The sequence below is a fragment of the Calonectris borealis genome, chromosome 3, assembly GCF_964195595.1.
Source record: "Calonectris borealis chromosome 3, bCalBor7.hap1.2, whole genome shotgun sequence".
NCBI lineage: Eukaryota > Metazoa > Chordata > Aves > Procellariiformes > Procellariidae > Calonectris > Calonectris borealis.
In genome coordinates, this window is record NC_134314.1 from 126,773,758 (window position 1) to 126,794,910 (window position 21,153).

Sequence of the window (21,153 nt, forward strand, 5' to 3'; positions counted from 1 at the left end):
AAATTGTTCACATGCTGTAGGCGTTACACGGCTGCGAAATGCAAATACATACATGTGACTAAGGGCGCACGCTGTGCTGCTCCCACCTTCCCCTTTCCGCCGGAGAACTACCCGGCAGCGTGCGGGGTGCGGGCGGGCCCTGCCCTCCCCTCCCGCGGCCCGCCCCGCCTCGGCCCGCCCCGCTATCGGCCGCCGTCCCGTCGGCGGCGCGGCGGCAGCTGCCGGCCGCCGTAGCCCCTGCGAGGGGAGCCCGTGGCCGGGCTGGGAGGAAGAGAAAGGCGGCGAGAGTCGGGTTACAAGATGGCGGCGGCGCTGCGGTAGCTGCTGAGGCGGCGGAGCGGCGCCAGCGAGGGCTCGAGCCGGGGCGCGGCGTCGCTCTCTCGCCGTCGGGGAGCCATGAAAAGCGGCGCGTTAAAGGCCCCGCGGTGCCCCTGAGCGGCCCGGCGGCCCCGCTTCCTCCACCCGCCCTCGCTCCATCGCCCCCCGGAGGCGGAGCGGGCCCGGGCCTGGGCCAGGGGCCGGCGCGGAGGCCCGAGGCCGGGGCTGTGCACCATGTCGGACACCCGTCGGCGGGTGAAGGTCTACACCCTCAACGAGGATCGGCAATGGGACGACAGGGGCACCGGGCACGTCTCCTCCACCTACGTGGAGCGGCTCAAGGGGATGTCGCTGCTGGTGCGCGCCGAGTCGGACGGTGAGAGCGTGGCCGGGGCTGCGCGGAGGCCTAGGCCGCCCGCCGCCGCCCGGGCCCGGGCCTCCTCTCCTCGCTCCCCGCGGCACCGGCCCTTGCCGCGCAGCCCGCCCGGCTCCGGCGCCGCTCGCTGCCCCGCTCGCCAGCGCTGACACCCGCCGCCGCCGGGCTTGGCTGCTGGTGCCTTCCCTCCCCGCGTTTATCAGGGAAGACCCCAGAGGATTTTTTTTTTTTCCCCTTTTCTTTCCTTTAGCTTGCGGTTCCGTTCAAAGTTTCCTTCCCCCGATAAGCCGCGGCAGTGTTTACCACCGTGGCCCGAGGCTTTCCCTCTTCCAGCTACCCGAGCCGGCTGCATCTCTTTTGACTGAATAGAGATGAAGTTGTTACGCGTGACGACATCTTGTTCGCTTTGAGAATGATTTTGTTCGCTTTTGAAGTGCTCCTTTTCTCCCCTTCGTGCTACTATAAAAAGTTGTTTGTTTGTTCCCCCTAGAAATTCACTGATTGTATTCGAGTTGTGTGGCGTTCCTCATGTTTTATTGCACTTTAAAGTCACCTAAAGGGGCTCTTTTGGAGGGGGGAGGGTATGCGCTTGCCACTTTGTCAGCCGACAGGTGCTAATGTGCTAAATAAACCACCTAAGACTGGTATAAATTACTCCGGAGCCGTTGCCAGGATACATACACTACTTGCATACACAAGATAAAGTCCCTGGGTTTATAGTATCTAGATGATTCACTTCTGAAGGACAGTTGAAGGAAATAAAAGCAAATGGCCCACGTGGCTTCTGTGGGCAAAAACATTTTTATGCTGGGCAGCACGTTACCCGGTGCAAATCTGTATAGGTTTGCTAAACGGCCTTTAAACAGGCTAGTTGTCGCACCACGTTTCAAGAGAAAAAAGTGGTATTTGTGTTTAATTTTTTCTTACCTGGCTAATTTTAGGGAATTATGTTTAAAGAAGATGGTTCTCCTGGACTTTCTGGAAGATACAGATTAAGTTGAGCATATGTTGGCCGACACATGGGCGGTTGTAACATATATGGAAATGTTTATTTTGTTGAATTCAGTAAACGCCTCTTCATACCTTTTTCAGGTTCACTACTGTTAGAATCGAAGATAAATCCAAATACTGCATATCAAAAACAGCAGGCAAGTATTTCTGCTAGGCTTTATTTTTTTCTGATTGCTGATGCTAAGGAATTGTTTTATGCTGAAACTAATTGCGTTTTTCAGAAAAAAAGCAAAGCGGCCTGACGTGCACTTGTCGATGGTGTTTTTCATAGAGGTGGAAAACTCACTTGGAAGCCTGTAGGTGCTATAATGCTTCGCATTCTAGAAATGTTGGCCTCCTAAAAAACCCTTTTGGACTTAGTTTTTGAAGAGAATATGTGCAATTTGGATAAATATTGAACTCATTACAGGAAAAATAGTTAGAAACATATATGTGTAACTTTTGTCTCCCATCCTAGGCCGTATGAAATAATTGCCGAATTAGGAAGGCAAAACGTTGGCCAGCTCTGTTACAGTGTATTTACTTCTTGGGTTCTTTTTCTGGAAATAACATGAAGGAATTTGTCTTTGTGGGACTTCTTTTCATTGTTGCTGTTTAGTTTTTGTTTTAAGCCTTGAAAACTTCTGCTATCTTAAGTAAAGTGACTAGCCATGGTGAGACTTACTTGCACGGTTGTCTTTCCTGGGGGTAAGCCTTCTGCGAAACAAAGAAGTGAAACAGTTGGGAGCTATGTTAATAGGTCATTTTTGTTTAATCCACTAAAAAAAATCAGCTTACTAAATCTCTTTTGCTTTTATCGCTTTTATTGCATTTTCCTTTTTCTGCATTAATTTTTGGTGTTTCTGCCTACATTGTTCTCATGGTTATTACTGGGTTTTTTTCTGTCTAATCCTTTGTTCTGCAGTAGATTCTCTGTTCCTTTTGTTCAGTGGTTTATACTGCTCTTCACCATTATGGTATCTAGAAGTGTTTCAGCACTAGAAAACAGTAATTTTGTTCTTCCTAAATCATGAAGAGACAAATCTTTAAGCATTTTGTTTGTTTTGATTGTGTTTTTTTTTTTTGCAGTGGAAAGGTGACAAGTTATGTTATGAGAATTTGAGGAAAGAGACTTCTGTAGCTCTTGAGCACAGGTTGGCTGACTTTAGCTTAGGAGCGAGTCAGAGTCCCGGGCCTAGCTTTTCAGAAAGCTCTGTTTTCTGTGGTTTCCACATTTTACTCATTAGATATTGGTGGTTTTAGTCAGGTGGATGACGGTCGTAGGCTTTTCTTGGGTGGGCCATGCTGAGGAAGGAGGACGGTCTTTATGGAGCTCTGCAGGGTTCTGAAAGTCAAGAGCCTTGAACTGCTTCCTGTTTAGCAGAGGAAACTAATACATAATGAAATAAGAATGCAGATTATGTTGCTGCAAAGTTTTAAATTGCTTCCTTTTGCAGCCTGTTTTCTGAAACTTCATACAACTAATTATTTGAAAGCCTTCTTTACTTAAATGGTAGCAAAATTTCCAGTGACTTAAGTAGCTGTTGTTGTCATTTTTCTTGTGGAAGTCTTTGTAGGTTGTAGTTTTGAAAAACTCAGGCTGAGGCTTATTTTGGTTGGCTTTTATTACTTATTCTAATGCTTTTTGTGTTCTCACGGCTGAAAGTGTTTGCTTCACTGTTCACTCTTTTGACAAACTTTGGGTTTGGGCTGGTTTTTTTTTTTTTTTTTGAAGAGGAATAAGGATGGATGGTTTCCAGAGACAGGTTGTAGGTTTGTCTAACCTGTGAAATCATACAGCTTTTGGTTGACAGAGCTTTGTCCTCAAGTTTTATGTGCTTCCTTCTGAGTAGAGTAGCAAAAAGCAGACTTTAATGTAGCATTCCCATGCTTCTCAGTTTGTGAGATTTCGATCTCGCCTCTAAAAGATTGTAGTATTCAAACCTGGATGTCTCAGGAACAGATCCTTTTTAGAAGTGGTGGAAAGATTTAGGCAAAGTGTTTTGGTTAACTGGAGATGAAGAGAGGTGATCTTTTCTCAGCGTCCCTACTTGAATGTTGAAGTCTCTTACATAGGCAGCCTGAAGGCTCGGAGGCTGTACTGATCTGCACGGGGCAGATGCTTGTAGGCGAATGGCAGCGTGGAGGAGAGCTCTCTCTTCCACTTGCCAGAGTTCAATTGCAGATTTCCGTTAAGGTGCTGATCATCTTGGGTTTGGGGAGAGCAGCAAGATGGTGCAGCTTGATGGAAAGGACACATGCCCTGCCTACACATCTGTCTTCATAGAAGTTACTTGAATGGACTTACAGGATAGCACTCACCTAAATTGTGACTTGTGTACCATCATTCTGCAGAGAAAAAACCACCCTGTTTTTTAGTTGCTTTGCATCAGCTTGTGTTTCCCAGTATTACACTGTTGGTGCTAAGCAGTGCTGTAACTATTGACTGACCGTAAACAGGGCAGGCCTGTTATCTGCCTCCTCAAATCGTGTTTGTGGTCGCTAGCTTTCGTGCAGAATTCAATTCTGTCAAGGTGTTAGGCATACTATAATCATGACCTCTTTCTCAAGAGAAATAGGACTTGGATTGGACATAGGTGCCAGGCTGCTCGGCATACAACATAAAAGAATCTCCAATTCCATGTATGCAAAGAACATGAGAGCCTGAAGAGCTTTAGAACCCCCTGGATTTTGGGACATAGCCTTTGAGAGTGAGTTACCTCCACTGGACGCCCCATATTGGCCAAAGGGCAGGGTCAGATGTGTTCTGGAGGCTCTAGCAGGAGCAGTTTAAGAAGTTGTTACCACACCCATTTGCTGTTCCACCCTCTGCTTGAGGTTACTGTTCCCTGGCAAAGCTGGCAGAAGAGCGTCTCTTCAGTGAGAAATCAGATGGATCCCTTCGAGTGCTTTGTTCCTCCAGCTCAGTTACGAGGGCAATAATTTTCGGTTGCATGGCTGTAAGACTTTAAACTGCTACGGAAATCCTTACTGTGAACACTGCCTTCTGATGTTAGTTCTCCTTTAGATGCGCTCTATCCGTTTTCAGATCTGAGATGAAGAATGTGTGCAAATACTGTCTTTTGCGCAGAGTTGCCATCGCTCATGTGACAACAGAGCAATGTGCTTGAGGCCAAATCAGAGTTACTTGAGGCCGGGATTTAACATATTTGCAGGGGTGCTGTTAAAGCCAGCCTGAGCAGTTGCCAGGGGGCTTCTTCACTCCTCTCTAATGCCAGCATGAGTATTCATGTTACTGTGTGACAGGTTAGATGTAGGAATGGATTCAGTTGAAATACCTCTTTTTGCTGGATTAATTTTTATCGGCATATGTTCCCCCGTATGGTTCACTGTACAGCTCGCTTGTGCTGGCATAGAGGGGCTTGAGGGGCCAGTGCAGGAACGAGGAGAGGTGGAGTAGCAGACATCGTGCAAACCAGTACCGACACTGAAGAGGGTTCAAATTGTTGTTCTGAATTAATCTCTTCTTTTGTTTGTCTTTATATTATGTTTGAGTGAATTAAGGAACATTGCTTGTCAACGGAGCAGGATTGCGGGTGCTAATCTAAGCAGGTGGGAGTGGTAGTCTCTCGCAGCAGCTAGGCCTGGAAGATACCTCTCTCTGGTCTTCGTGGGTTGTCTTAGGTCACGCAGGAAGTGTACACCAGATGAGTAGATTTTATATTGGTATTGGACAATTTTCTGATGAAACTATCTTTTAATCTTTCAGAAATATTTTTGGAGAAACTTGCATAACTTCTGCTTTGCGTGGGCAGTACAGATTGAAACGAGTACCATTCACTAACTCGAGAATTCTCTCAAAATTTTTGAGTGCAGTCTCTACGGATGCATGCAGTCATTTAAGTTACTGCACTATATCTCTTATTTGAATAATTCTGGGCTATGAATGGGACCTCGTCATACGTATGTGTCCTTCTTTGTTCATTGAGGCACCTCTGAGTCTCCGCTCACCTGGAAGTGTATTGATTTTGAGTGTCAGGGCATCAGTAAGTTCACAGAACATTTCAAGATAAACGTTTCAGATTTTGAGTTCTGTAATAGCCATAAAATTGGAGTTAAGAATTCTTACTGTTTTATTAATCTCTAAAAGAGAACCAGATCAGGGAGCTGATCAGACTTTTCAGTGCCTGCAGTTGACAATTTTTTTTTTTTTCCTTGAAGCCCAGTTCAACTGCTCACTTTAAAATGGCACACTGTAAACATAGAGATTCAGCTGTCCGTGAGCCGGAGATGAGGGTGGACAGCTGTAAGCAAAAACCGTGTCAGCTATATGAAGCTGTACCATTTGCGCACGTGAATCACAGCCCAACAGCGGGGAGACTTCCTATTAATATTTGCGACTGTAGGACAAAAGTGCAAGTGTAATACAGGGCACTGTAGCATAAACAACTCTCATGAACAGCATTAAAACCATAGTGCAATGAGCTCAGTTCTTTCAAGAATGGGAAAACTTTGTTTCTTTAAATGTATATGTAAAAATGAGAAAGGAAAAAAAAAAAAAAACACCTGAGCTTGTGCAAATGCTGTTGTTTTTAGTGTAGCCTGTGATTATGTTTTGGGAGAAGGAAGCTGATCTATTGGTAGGTATTTGTCACCAGTGTTGCTGTAAGAAAAAGATGTTACGCTAAACTTTTTTTTTTTTAAAAAAAAGAAAAAAAAAGCAAAGACAAAACCCTCAAAACACGCAACTACATACGTATATTGAGAGATTAAGATTACTATAGAAATGAACTGAAGAATTAATGCCGTATCAGCGATGCTGATTTTCATTCATGTTCCAGAGTGATAATTGCAGCAGCTGTTGTGTTTGTTGAGACAGATGTGTGGTTTTCGGATAGCTCTGCTGATGGAAGAGTTTACCTACTGTCCCGTGCCAGCTGCTTGTCAGCAGTCCTGTCCCAAACCTTAGTCCCCTCACATCTGCCAGTGGAAATTCTTACGAGTGCTCCCTGACCTGTGCAAGCCCAGATAACTGCGTTAACAAAGGTCTGTTTAAACCATCTAAACTAACCTGAGCGAAAACAATTAAGGAAATGCTGACTGACGGTAGGTTCGAGAGTAGCGATGATCACTTGATATTAATTATGTTTTTGTCCCTCTGTCTTTGGCCGATACATGAAGGATGGTGACCAGGTAGTTGTATGATGCCATGTCATGGATTGGCCTTTTAGCCAAGTGAACACCTTACAGGTAGTAATCTATCAGCTTTGTGACTGTAGGACAAAAGTGCAAGTGTAATACAGGGCACTGTAGTTTGGGTTTGGTTGCTAAGCTTAAAGATCCACTTCGAGTATTTTGTTTACAATAAAAGTGATGCATAAGGTAAAGTCTCACAAGCCTTGATAAGTTGTGTGGTGAATATTGACCTTTGTAATTGTGGGAAGTAAATGACCTTATTGACTGTTAAGCAAGGGCTTGCTGGTGTTTTAAAAAAAAAGGTGCGGTAACAGTTCAGGAAGTCAACAAACTTGGCGGAATGTTGAACCGTTTTGCTGGAGCTCATCAAATGTACTGCAAAGTGAGCAGAGAGCCGTTCAGTTTGAACATTTTAACATGAAGATGAGTTTACTGTAGGATGCTGAACTATATATTTGAATGTCGAAGCACGGGTTTACATTCCTTACAGTACAGCAGCAAGTGTCCTAATAAAACCTCATAAAAAAACCTTTTTAGTCTACTCAGAAATTCCAGCGAATCTTCCAGATATACTGTGCAAGTGTGCAAACTGAATTGATAGAGGCAATAGTAACAGAAAAAAAAAACTTGCGCAAATGAAAATACCTGTTCGTAAGATGTTTGTAACTTCAGTAAGAACTTAGGAGTTTGATATTATTCTGGCTGTATGTCTTTTAATTCAGAAAAGAATGTTTTAATATTAGTTAGGCATTATTTCTTACATTGCCAGGGCTGTATTAAACGCTTTCTAAGGAGGAAACACTGGAATCTTGGTTTTTTGTTTCTACTTTATTAAATATGAAATGACTTAAATTGTTATATTGCAGGTTTTCTTACTCTCCTACAATGTGTGCATTCCCTTTTCAAGACTATTGGCTCAGAAGTGTGTTGCAGAAAAATGCCATTATAAATGGTTTGGATATGGAAAAAATTATATTTAAATATAATATGTAAGGTGTGGTCATAAAATAGCAAAAAAGAAAGGTGATGTCCTTTATGGCAGAACAGGTGATTTAATATTTTAGCATCTTATGTTCTTTTTTTACAAGTGTAACTTTAATTGAAATGATTTCTTCTTTAGACATATGACTTAACGGAATATGGATTAATATGCAGTGTAGACCTGTTTCAGAAACAACTATTTTTTTGTTTTTGTCTTGAACAGGACACCCTGATTGTTTGGTCAGAAGCAGAAAACTATGATTTAGCACTGAGTTTTCAAGAAAAAGCTGGCTGTGATGAAATTTGGGAAAAAATCTGCCAGGTACAGTTAACTTTAAATATTCTGTTTCTTCCAGATATTTTAGTGTCTTCTGTGACTTCATGTATTTATGCTGTAACTTTTAAACCTCCTTGAAGAATAAGCACATACTTGTCGTTGTTTTTTGTGGCTTTTCTGTGTAAGATCTTAAGTTGCCACTATTTAGAGCACTAGTTGTTGTTTTCTTAATTGAATTTCACGCTTTTGAAAGATCAACGTGATGGTGAAACTCAGGTGCTGGGCATTTTAGGGATTTTTTGTTTGTTTTTATTAAAAAGGGGAATGCCAGAATACCACATTTTAATTGTCCTTCTCCCAGGCGGCCTTAGGAAGCTGCCTTGTTGGAGTGCAGTGGAACTGAAATGTGTTGTAATGCATAAGGAGCTAGATATTTGAGAGACAAAGAGGTGGCATTGCTGTATGAGCTCAAAAATGTCAGCGATATTTTTTTCATCAAGACCTAAGTCTTATTGAATATCTGTGTCTTACGGATATTTCGATCTTAATTGTTTTATTACGAAACAGTTTAGATTTTATACTTTCAACTCTGGAAATAACAAGTCAGTGGAGTTGCACCTGTGTGTACTTAAAAGAAGAAGCCTGGGCTTTCATGTTGGAATTTATCATAACCTTCTCAGATTTTGAAATGACGCAATGTAAGCTGTTAACTAAAGAAAGATAGAACTCGTATTTCCTAGCAGTTTCCTTTGAACAAACTAGGCAATTTAGATGCATTCTTAATCTTAGCGTGTTTTGAGGTATAATATCTTCTCAGGCAGTTCTGAAGTACTGTTGTTGAAAGGAGCCAATCCTAGTAACTGCAAGTACACATGTTTAATAAATAGTGCAGGTTTTAAATTGATTTTAAATTGGAGCTGAGCCGATGACCAGTCTGAGAGGTAGGTCTTCATGTGATCAGGTGAATGTGACCAGTATAAACCGTTAGCCTCAGGCTCTTTCATCAGACTCCAAAACTCTTCCCGCTTTGTCTTTTGAGACTCCTGCGTAACGTGTGATCCTTTGTGAGCGAGTTAGCAAGAGGAGGTTACGAATTCTAGAACTGGATCAGTGAGGGGAATGAAAAGTATACGATGTATGAGAAGACGGGGGAAAGGATTTAGAGGGGCAGGCAAAGTGGAAGGAAAGCGCGGAGCGGGACACAATTGCTTCCCTCTTTTCCTGTTCAGTTTTGGTATTTGTGACGTTTTCCTGCCTTTGTTCTTGGTCTTTTTGTTATGTTTCACTCAATGTTGGTATAGCTGTGGGCTCTTACTATGAGTTTAAGGCTTCGTACCCTTCTGTCTGAGAAACTGAAAGAAGGTTTTGTTCCGCCCTTCTTTTCTTTTTAGATTTTGTGCTTGTCTCCAAGGTGCTTCAGACTTCTTGATTGTACAGATGCAATCTGTTAGGGTTTGGTTTTGTCTGATTTGATTTTTTGACGGATGTACTGTTGAGGATAATGGTGGTGACTTTGTAGAATTTAGAGGCAGCAAACTTACTCCTCTGCACAGCTAGACGTTTTCCAGGCAAATGAAGGTATAAAAGTGCTTACGCGCATGTTATTTCGGTTATTGACTTGATTGTTCTTATGTATGTTTTGGGATGAGGCAGTAATTGCGCGTGCTCTCTTCTTAGGTTCAAGGTAAGGATCCTTCGGTGGAAGTCACACAGGACCTTATTGAGTCAGAAGAGGAACACATAGAAGAAATGCCTGAAACGAGTCCTTTGATCGACCTTCCTACTTGTGAACTCAACAAACTTGAAGAGATTGCTGACCTAGTTACCTCTGTTCTCTCCTCACCCATCCGTAGAGAAAAGCTAGCGCTGGCCTTGGAGAATGAAGGCTATATTAAAAAACTATTACAGCTTTTCCAAGTCTGCGAGAATTTAGAGAACACCGAAGGCTTACATCATTTGTATGAAATTATTAGAGGAATTTTGTTCCTCAACAAAGCGACTCTGTTTGAGGTGATGTTTTCTGATGAGTGTATTATGGATGTTGTTGGATGCCTTGAGTATGATCCTTCTTTGGCTCAGCCAAAACGGCACAGGGAGTTCTTGACCAAAACAGCAAAATTTAAGGAGGTTATTCCTATAACAGACTCTGAACTCAGGCAAAAAATCCACCAGACTTACAGGGTACAGTATATTCAGGACATCATCTTGCCGACACCATCTGTTTTTGAAGAGAATTTTCTTTCTACCCTCACTTCCTTTATTTTCTTCAACAAAGTTGAGATTGTCAGTATGTTGCAGGTAAGTGGTTTTTAATATGGTATAGATGGATTATGTATAGATACCTCTAGCTGTAGTTTTGGAATTGATTACAGCTGTTTAACACTGTGTAAGTTAATAATACACGCTTTCATTTGCATAATGTTTTGAATGCCTCCCCTTATTTCTGATACCTTTTATTTTTTATTTTAAAAATGGTAGATTTCAGGTGAGTATATTAATATTTTTTAATGGGTTGTAAACACTTAAAGGTTCTTCTCCTTGATTCGCAAGCAACATACACATTTTGAGCTGTTTCTGTATAGGTATTTAGGGAACAAGCAACTTTTTGTATTATACATCAGGGACATTTGTGACGCCTTTATAACAAATTCTGAATCTGTGATTCAAAAGAGCATGTTCAGAACCATTCCTGCTACTTTATGGTACTAATTTCAAATGTTCATGTTGTAGTATAAAGTAATTCATTGGGTTTTTTTCTTCATACTGATATCCAAAAGTAATAATTAATAAACAACCAACATGTTACTATATCAAAAAACTTACTGCATACTTTGTAGTAAGAAGCAGGCTTAAAAGTAGTTGGGTGTGACAACCAAGCTGGACCGTGGAAGGACCCCTGGTAAAGAGCAGTGTGTGAACTTCATGGTATTTTGGGTATTTTCCATTCATATTTTGTTGTGCAAACTAATGGGTACCAAAGTGGTTTTATTCTGTTCCTGATCCGTATCCTTAGAAAAATGGTACATTTGTGTAGAACAGAACGTGACAAACCTGTTGGTTTTGAGTGTGGATAGTCTCTGTGAAATAGGAAGATGTATCGAGGAGAAAAGGAGAGTAGTTAAAATTGCGGAAAGAGAGGGGCACTGGAGAAATAACATTGCCATAAGGAATGTTTCTAAAGAATGCAATAGAAGACTGGAAAAAAATCAAAACTAAAGAATTGCAGAGAATTGCATGAATAAGCTTCTGAGCTTCTTTCTTCTTTCTGTTTGAATAGCAGAAAGAAACTAAAAAGTAAATCCCACTTGCAAAATTAATGACTGTGTTAAATAAAGATTTCCCTTTTTATTCTTTTGCATATATTACTTTTGTAAAACTAAAAATAAATTTAGTATCATTCTTCTGAGGCCACAGTCCTGTTTCCATTTAGAGACTTTTAACTCTGTAAAGTTTGTTATTTTTCATTTAAGTTTTACTGTACCGGATATTTAATTGTGCCTTAACAGACAACTATTATTTTCTGTTACCTCTAGTACTCTCTGAAGAAAGTTCTGAAATCCTCTGACAGTTCTTTGCCACTCTCAGTCACTGCTGACTTTGCGGTAGTAGAGAGAGTACCTGGCACATAGGTTTGCCTCTCTGTTTTAAAGACTGTAATTGAGACGTGCATGTTGATTTACAAGTAATCTTGATGCCTACACCATTTGACCTGCCTTGAGAATTACAAACTAAGAAGAAAGCACACGTGGAAGAGATGTTATTGATAGCACGCTTGAGGAAAATTACATGGTAGTATGGACCTCAGGTTCAGGACTGTTCTCGCAGTCCCCTGGTGTAAATCAGCACAAGAACTCTAAAGCTCCTTTGGGTTTGGTGAACAAATTAGATGTCTTGTTACCCTAAATAAACTGACAAAGCTCCCTAGGAGAATGTAGTTTATAGGAGTAACAGATTGTGTTTGCTACGGCGGTAAAGCTCCTTTCTACGTGCCGCAAACCAGTAGATCCCAGTGCTGCTGTAGGCGAAGGGCAGCCACATGGGAAGCTGAGTGAGCATGGAAAACAAACCTAGATCCATCCTGTGCTTTCGGACATCAGGACTGCGATGTGCGGCAGCCTTACACCAGCAAGAGATCTTTCTGTTGCCAAGTGCTCCCTAGTGGGGATTTTCTAGCCTATCTGTTGTTGATTGTGGTACGGTGGTTTTTTTTTTAACAGGCTTAATTAAGCTGTTAAAGCCAGCAAAGCTTAGAATAAACTACTAAGTCTGTGTATGTTGCACTCTCTCTGATGTTGATTCCAGGTATCGTTTGTAAAGCGTTTCTTTCCCCACATCTTAAAATATTCAGGAAAAAGATTATGTGAGCCTTTGGCTGGCATTCCTGTAACTGTAAAAATTCTGTATTATGTTAGCCTAATAAAGCACATAGATTTTTAGCGGCAGCACACAGAAAAATAGAGAAGTAAGCGCTCTCTGCATTATACAATGTAACGTTTATTTATTGGAATGCTGCTATTCTGTTCATCTTTGTTCAATGCATAAGGTTATAGAGTTGAATCAGTACAGTGATGCATAATTTTGTAATGCTGTAGCGTAATGTTACTATTTGCTTTCAGATTTATATTGTATTTAAAAGGTAACAGAGACATTTGATTTGGGAGAATGCCAACATTATGTTCCATGTGAAGGAGTGCAATGAAATCGTTGTACAGAGAGGGCAGAAAGTGCCCAAACAGTTGAGAGATGATGGTGTTCACCCTGGTTTTCTTGTGCCTCTTGAGTATTAAGCAATGGTGTAACTGAAATGCTTAACAAGAAGTGAGATGTTGTCCTATATATACTTAAAAAGAAATATCTCTTGGTGGTAGAGGATCTGAATATGAAAAGCAAATAATGCTCAAAAAAGTTTCCCAGACTGGAAAGGCTGAACTTGTACAAGTGGGGGAGCTTGTTTTATTGAGAGTAAGGTTAACGGGGAGGTGGCTGCAGTGAGCTCGTAATGTCTTAATCTAGTCACCCTTGCATAGGTGGACTGAAAAAACGTTTGCAATGCTGCAGATCCGAAATAGGGAAACCGGTAACACGTGTGACGTTAACAGGGTAGTGTGAATGGCATAGATGCAGCATGGTAAAAATTGTATCTTGATTGGCAGTTTCTAGTGTAGAAGTGTATAGGCTGCCTCCCTGGAAGGTTACACGCACAGTGCAGGGAGGGAGCCTGGAACAAAGACTGTCATTTTCTGTAATTTTGATGCATGGGGGTGTGTGGCAAATCATACAGTGAGTATGTGGGGTAGGGCAGAGCTGTAAACCACAGGGGGTGGCATGGCGGAGAAGGAAAGGACACGACGCGTTCTTGAGAGGCTAGTCGTTCAGAAGGCAGTGTTGGTAATCATCACCTACGCTCAGCTTAATGTATGGTTCTGGTCTCCTGGACCTGCTTCCGCTGCACAGGATGAGTACTGAAACAGTACACTGGAAATGATCCTCCTGAATGTGTACTCTTGCATTTCCCTTTTTTGTGATAAAATAATGTAGGTGTGGAGGAAAAAGAAAAAACCCACACTGACCCTTACCTACCAAATCTACTAACGCATGTTTTTTTGTTTGTAATTAAGCATCGTAGTTAAGCTTAAATCAAGTTTGACTTTCTACAGTGTGGGATCCAATAAAGATCGATGTTTTAGCTTTTAAGATGCATTGTGTAAGTCATGTTCTTCTTATGTCTTACGCAGGAAGACGAGAAATTTTTGTCTGAAGTTTTTGCACAATTAACAGATGAAGCTACAGATGATGACAAACGATGTGAATTGGTAAGTCAGTGGGTCTTGGTAGTTCTTTGAATGCTTTAAACTACAGAGATTAAGTAGAAATACTGAAACTGTTCTGCTAGTTCTGCAGTCATTGAGGTATTTCTGTAACCCTAGAATAATTTCCAATGTAGCTCAGTCTTCATCTATGTACTCACTAGAAAAATATTTCTTGCAAGGTAAGCTCTGATTTATTTGTTCTAAATAATTATTTTATTGTTGAGAAAGTACTAGCACTAAGCTGACATCCTAGACTTCAAGGTATACTTTCTTCCAAGTACTCATCCACATACCATATCACTTATATTTGTCATATAAACAGTGCTTTTTTCACTGTACTTCACTCATTCAAAAGGATCTTTTAAGTCCTATGACTGAGGATTACCAGTAGTCCCTTAATAGATATATATTACAAACATTATTTATCCTTGAATTTGTTTATCAGCTTAAATTGCCTTGTTAAAATCTTGCTTTCAGCAAGGGAAGCATCTTTGTTCTTTCAAACAAAAGGCACGCCAGGCAGGAGTATAAATCCTTCACATGCTAGGTGTGCTAAAGTAACTACAAGGTGACTGTATCTCTTTCTGAGGTAAATTTCAACCTCTTAAATTTGTTTGGTTTTACTTTCTTTTGCTTTTCTTTGTTGTTGAAGGTTGGAGGAGAAAGGACTAGAATAATACCATTTTCTAGGAAGGCACATACCAGCCAGTACACAAACTCTGATACAATTTGTAAGAGTTTCCTACTTTCAGAGAGTTCTCTGAATCAAATACACCTTAAATGATTTTTTTCCTATACGATAGGTTAACTTTTTCAAGGAATTCTGCGCGTTTTCTCAGACGTTACAACCTCAGAACAGAGATGCATTTTTCAAAACTTTAGCAAAGTTGGGAATTCTTCCAGCTCTTGAAATTGTAATGGTAAGTGAAAACTTAAAGCTGATCTTAATAAAAGGAAAAAAAAAAACCCACAGCCATTTAACCAGTTTTTCAGACCTGCTAAGCACCTTTGTGTAAGTTTGGACAGCCTTGCTCTGCTAAAAGTTGAAGTTTATTGTGATGTTCAGAATCCAAAAGATATCCACAGTTTAGCCTAACTTTATTGCTGCTGTTATTTTTACTTTGCATGATGGGGAAGTCTGTGGTAAATGCAGTGCTTTTGACAACGTAGTGTAAAAATTGAAAGATATTCTTTTTCATGTGGCAGCTTGATTTTTTTTTTCCCTGTTGTTGTTGGTGTTGGAACAGTGCCAAAGAAGTATTTTTAGATAATCTTGAACTGTTAGCTTGTTGCTATCCGAAAGATCACATAATCCTGTCTTTTCAGAGCTATAAAGCAGATCAATCTATCTTAATCAGCAATGTGAAAACATAATTTTTTCACTCCTTTGCTTGAAGCAGCTGTTGCTGCCTGACCATTGCAGTTCATATGTCAGTGCTGTTCTTACTCAGAAACTATAAATTCAAGAGTTTTTATATTCTAGAGTAACAACCTGTGAACTTACCAAAGGACATTGACTGTTATGAAAACATAGAAGTCATATAGATGTTCAACGATTAGATGAACCCTAATCTTGTTATTCTTTTCTAGGGCTAGACAAGTCCAGATATTTCCTGTTACGTTAATATTTTAGGCTTAAAAATTGTACAGTTATCAGAGAAAATCGCATACCTTAAGGAAAATTATTGATTCTTGTTGCCTATAAATGAGTACAGAAACTTTTGTATAAATTGATTTGTACAGTTGGTCCTTTTGTACAAAATCAATAAACTGTGGATAACAGGTACAGAATATTAGTGGCTTAGATATTCTAGCAAGTAGCATGATATAAATGTTTCCTGCCTAAATTAGGGCTATCAAATTCACAGAAATCCTTGCATTCTTTCTAAAGAAGGGAAATAGCGGGAAAAAGATTTTGCTCGTTTGTTTTTTTTTTTTTTCTGTAACTGTATTACTGTGTCTCTCGTAGAAACTTTTATAATAAAATGTTCTCAAAACTTTTAACTCCCTATTCTTTGCAGCTTTACTTGATAATAAATACCAAACTTGATTTACTGTAATAAATTGATCTCTTTTTTTATTAGGGAATGGATGATCTGCAAGTTAGATCTGCTGCTACAGATATATTTTCTTATCTAGTAGAATTTAGTCCATCCATGGTCCGAGAATTTGTAATGCAAGAGGCCCAGCAGAGTGATGATGTAAGTAAAAGTGTTTTGGAGTTTGTTGAATATACTAGTTTTAGAGCAAACAGAAAAAAAAAAACAGCAAAACAAACCTCCAGAATTTGGGATACAGTTAGCCCAAAAATGTAGATAATGGGAACATAAGGAAAAGTAGATTTAAGGTACAAAAATTTCTGAGCATGTTGATGTTTCATGTGTTTACAGTAATAAGATTGTAGGTCTGCCTAACGATGATTTTAGGTTGTGCTTGACAGAACTCCAGTGTCTAAATGCAGCTCTCTTTTCTGTTTCACTTGAATTTAAAAAAAAAAAAAAAAAGGGGGAAAAAAAAAAAAGGAAACCTAGTACGGAAACTAGGAAAATCATTCCACTATCGAAACTGTCTATTTTTTTTGTTTGGTTGTTTTTTTTGTAGGATATCCTCCTCATCAACGTGGTCATTGAGCAGATGATCTGCGATACTGATCCTGAACTTGGGGGAGCTGTTCAGTTAATGGGGCTCTTGCGTACTCTGATAGATCCAGAGAATATGTTGGCCACAGCTAATGTAAGAAAATGCAAAGGGGTAAAGACACTTTACTGTCTCAGCAAAATTAAAAGCCTGGTATTTAATGCTGTTATTGTGGTTGGAGGATTAAAAAAAAGAGATTTTTATTCTTTTTTGACGGTGTTGTGTATGGTTGATACTGAATTTAAACAAGCTAAAAAATAAGCTAAGATTTTTGTTAACTTTTGATAATAAAAGGTATGCGTATGTGGTATTGTGCAAGTGTTTATTAAACTAAGCAGTCCCGTGCATATTTGCATCCATCGTGGGGGTTTTTTGGTGATAGCTAGGTTGGTTTGATGTGTCTCAGATCTTTTCCCAAAGTAAAGAAATGTATCTTATTTGAGGGAAGATAACGTTGCAGGACCAACCAAAAAGATACAGGCAGACCTGAGGGAGTTGATAGAATTATTTGTAGGCTATCTTTTATGTTGCTACTCTTTCTTATTTAAAAGGAAGTATCCAAATGCGAGTGTTTAATAAAGTTGTATTTGTTTTAGAAAACAGAAAAAAGTGAATTTCTCAATTTCTTCTACAACCATTGTATGCATGTTCTTACTGCACCGCTTCTGGCTAACACATCAGAAGATAAATGTGAAAAAGGTAATGTTACGGGTTTTTTTTCCCTTGCTTTAAATCTTGTCGTGTTTTCAAGTGACTTGCAGTCCTGGTAACAGCAATAAGCCTGTGATGCAAGCTGGGAATACGCTTGCTGAAAACAAGTTGTTCCCTCAGTGATAGGGGTTCTGTGGGCAGAAGTTTTAATCGCCCTTCATTGCAGCTTTGAATGATGCTTTGTAAATGTATCTGCTTGATATTTGTTGTATTGTTAATCGTGTACTAGTTCTACCAGTATAATTTTAAAGAATATTTGCTGTAAAGCAGAGAGTGTCTTTAGTTCATAGTTACTTTTAGAAAAAGGTTTACAAAAGTGCTGTGCCATTGATCAGTGGTTACATGATTCCAGGCATCGGGTGTGCTCAGGTGATTAACTCTGAAGACTAGTTTTCACTTGGCTGTAGTATAGAAATGCTGGAAGAAATCTATTCAAAGAAACACAACTTGGAGCTCCTTTATCTTGTTTCTTTTTTATTTTTCCTGGGAACAGTAAATGACTTGGAAATCTCAGTTTGGCGCCTGCAAATAGCACTCACTACTTTGTCTCTAGTGCTTTACAAACAGAAATTTAACATCATTACAGCCTCTTGAGTCAGACTTTTTTCTGAGTACTCTTTCAAGAGATTAAATCAAACCAATACGTATTTGGTAAAAACATTTCTTTCATCTTACCCATCTTCTCTTATTAAGTCAAAAAATAAATGTTTTATGCATTTTATATGAAAATAAAACTCGTAGAGTATCGGTAGTACTCATTTTAGAATATTATTTGAAAATGTAGACTAGGCACTTTCTTTTAGTTTAGGTAGGAATAATGTTCCTAAGTATTAGATTACATGTTTTCACCTAGTTGAATTTGAAACTTTGTAATGTGAATGAAATACAGAAATCTCATCTGGCATGCATTCTTGCTGCATGTTTATCTCCCTGTAGCTTACAGAAACTTTTGATTTGGTGAAAAGTTTGAACAGCTGGTAGAATTGATTATTTATCCCCATCTTTTAAATATTTACAGTGCTTTGAAAACCTTTTTCTGATTTTTGTTTTTATTTTCTATTTATCAGATGCAGTAGTTGGGTCTACTAAGGCTAATACCATTTGTCCTGGTAAGTTTTAATTGACCTTGAGTTTTGAAACTTGTCTTGTATGCTGTCTGTGGTGTTTTTATTTAAAAAAAAAAAAAGTTGTTAGTCCTGTATGCTGTCTGTGGTGTTTTTATTTAAAAAAAAAAAAAGTTGTTAGTCCGTATTTTATTGTTTTAAATACTTTTTATTGAAATAGATGTAGGTGCTTTGCTTCATTTGAGACGACAGGAAGCTGAAGGAATATTTTCATCTGCTTTTGAGTTACTGGATTTTACCTTTTTCCCCCAGTCAACCTTGCTACTGAAACTTTAAATCATTTTTAGCAGAATATGTATTAAAGAGGCATAGCTGCTTTTACAGTTTGGATTTTTATCTGTGCAGGCTTCTTTTTTGAGCATTAGGAAAAGACATGGCTAATTAGGTTCACATGAATACAGGTCTGACTGGCTGTCGTCTTTTAACTACATACCGTTAATCTGGATTGCCATAACCAGTGACTCGCCGACCCCGGAAGAAGTCCCACTGCCAATTCAGGGCGATTTTTGTGACTGGAAAAAAAAATAAAAAGCCAAATTTGTGTGTGTTGTTTTGCTGTGACCCAATGTCCTGCTTCCTAAAGCAATCCAGTGTGCCACTAAAAACATGTCAGGAACTGTAACAGCAACTGAGCTTGGTGATGATTTGGTGCATGGCAGTACTTTTTTTTTGGTGTAACTTAAGGCATTAATTTTTCTTGTAGATAATTATCAAACGGCACAACTACTTGCCTTAATTTTGGAGCTGCTTACTTTCTGTGTGGAACACCACACGTACCACATCAAGAATTACATTATGAACAAAGATTTGCTAAGAAGAGTACTGGTCTTGATGAATTCAAAACATACATTTCTGGCCTTGTGTGAGTATGGAGCTGTTGTGATTTCCTTCTGCGAGGCTTTGTATGTACTGTGTGGAATGTGTATGAGTAAAAGTGTACAGTTAAATTCAACATTCGTGTTAATTTCCTATTTATTACTGACTAGCTGTTAAGTAATTTCAGAAAAAAGATAGCAGATGTCTGTTAATGTAGACCAATGCAGTTTATGGTGGGAGGAGGATTGTTGTGTCTTTTGAAGTCCACAGTGATCCTATCAAGTTTTTATGACAGTAAGGATCATTTGTGATCAGCTGTCTTATCTCATTTAAGTGGAAATACTGTCATTTCTTAATAACGTCATAAATCTAGTGCTCCTTGTGGAGAGTGAAGGGAATTTTGTGAACTGTGGTATGTAAAGAATAGGGGCTGGTTCTGGGAGGTGAACACAGAGAAGCACAGGAATGAGTTAATAATTTAACTTCACATGTGCTGAAGTTTATTGCTGCCGTATTTAAAAAAAAAATTAATGGACCCTGGTTACATTCAAATACCCAGGAAAGTCGAAGAATGAAAGAAAGGTTACCTGTCAGCAAATGTTTCTTCTGAGCTCTCAGAAAGTGCTTGTTAATGCTTTTGGTTTGGGAGCACATCTTCCTCTGAGTAACGTCAGTTTTTTTCAGTTCTTTCTAAGGGACGCAGATTGGAGCCCTGGCATGTAGTTACTAAATTCTTGAATTTCTTTCTTGATATAGGTGCTCTTCGCTTTATGAGGAGGATAATTGGCCTAAAAGATGAATTTTATAACCGTTATATCACCAAGGGAAATCTGTTTGAACCAGTTATAAATGCTCTGTTGGATAATGGAACTAGGTACAATCTGCTCAACTCTGCTGTGATTGAGCTGTTCGAGTTCATCAGGGTGGTAAGTTAGGCAGCTGCTTCAGCTCTTACACGTGTGCGGCACCTCGGGTAGAAATACAGAGTGCAAATCTTCCCTGTGAAAGAGTGTATTACTACTTAAAATCACAAACTAAAAATCCCATAGCTAAATATCCAAATAGAAAGGAGCCAGTAAGCTGCTTCCTGCGGTTTTACTTGATCGTCCCTTCAGAGTACGTGTAGGCCCTATTTCCATATCAGCCTGTGTTAAAAGGTAGTGTCCTGTAGATGAAATTCTTTTTAAGTGGTTGACAGTGTTGCTGGACTAAACTTCGAAGTGAGGAATTAAGTGAAATATGTTTTATGTGAGTAAATCTAGGTATTATCGGGTATAATTGAGACTGATTTGACTATAAATTCGATTGTCCTTTAAAATCCTACACGCATGCTTTCTTAGACAGTGTCAGCTTTGAATCGGTAGCTTTTCCACCAGCAGCGTTTGTGGGAGCGACGTGTATGTGGACAGGACAGACAGGACGAGCAGGAGCGCCCGGTTTGTTGTATTGCTGGGGTTGAAAACAAGGACTTGCCACAGCTCCTGAGCTACTCGCTGCGAAGGCCTTGGTGTGTGGGAGTCTTCTCGGGGAATCTCCGTCGTGTGCGAAAATGAAGGGCAGTTTTTAGTCACAGGATATCGTAGCTGCTGTCTTTTCCAGCAAGAAAAGGGGACTTTTGCCAGCGTGGTGTGAAAGTTAAGATTTGCCTGATACGGTGAGGCTTGTTAGAGGGTGGCTGACCAAAAGGTGCCTCATCCCGCGTGTGCTGCTGTGGTTCCTGAGGACTGGGAAGAGAGCTAAAACTTGTGGGGAGAGCAGGGCACGGCTAAACTCCTGGTTTTTTCAGAAGGCTTAACCCTAGATAGCAAGCATCATGGTTTAATCAAATTACACAAATAGAATTGGGACAGTACTGAGTATCTTGTCCATTTATACGGGAAATTTAATAGTTATTTCTAGATTTCAGCTTTTTTATTAAGGAAAAATCTGATTACTTCGCATTTGTTCTTTACAATG

At 39.8% G+C, this 21,153-nt stretch overlaps 1 protein-coding gene and 1 long non-coding RNA gene across 6 annotated transcripts in view; one reads left to right on the top strand and one right to left on the bottom strand.

Moving 5' to 3' along the window:
• The window catches only part of PPP4R3B (protein phosphatase 4 regulatory subunit 3B), a 25,302-nt gene continuing 4,149 nt past the window's right edge, over nucleotides 1-21,153 (top strand). For 4 of the 5 annotated variants that reach the window (XM_075147790.1, XM_075147789.1, XM_075147792.1 and 1 more), the window contains exons 1-12: nucleotides 1-694; nucleotides 1,787-1,842; nucleotides 8,046-8,144; nucleotides 9,777-10,397; nucleotides 13,835-13,912; nucleotides 14,713-14,829; nucleotides 15,994-16,110; nucleotides 16,511-16,642; nucleotides 17,143-17,245; nucleotides 18,325-18,366; nucleotides 19,085-19,243; nucleotides 19,954-20,123. In XM_075147790.1, coding sequence (XP_075003891.1) covers nucleotides 553-694; nucleotides 1,787-1,842; nucleotides 8,046-8,144; nucleotides 9,777-10,397; nucleotides 13,835-13,912; nucleotides 14,713-14,829; nucleotides 15,994-16,110; nucleotides 16,511-16,642; nucleotides 17,143-17,245; nucleotides 18,325-18,366; nucleotides 19,085-19,243; nucleotides 19,954-20,123 — 1,836 coding nt within the window. In that variant the 5' untranslated portion in view covers nucleotides 1-552. The remainder of the gene's footprint in view (nucleotides 695-1,786; nucleotides 1,843-8,045; nucleotides 8,145-9,776; nucleotides 10,398-13,834; nucleotides 13,913-14,712; nucleotides 14,830-15,993; nucleotides 16,111-16,510; nucleotides 16,643-17,142; nucleotides 17,246-18,324; nucleotides 18,367-19,084; nucleotides 19,244-19,953; nucleotides 20,124-21,153) is intronic. The other variant, XM_075147793.1, reaches the window with a different exon arrangement.
• LOC142081166 (uncharacterized) lies at nucleotides 18,484-19,985 on the bottom strand. The gene is made up of 2 exons (XR_012673264.1): nucleotides 19,785-19,985; nucleotides 18,484-18,893 (listed from the first exon to the last, which is right to left on the bottom strand). It is a non-coding gene; the product is annotated as an uncharacterized LOC142081166 (long non-coding RNA).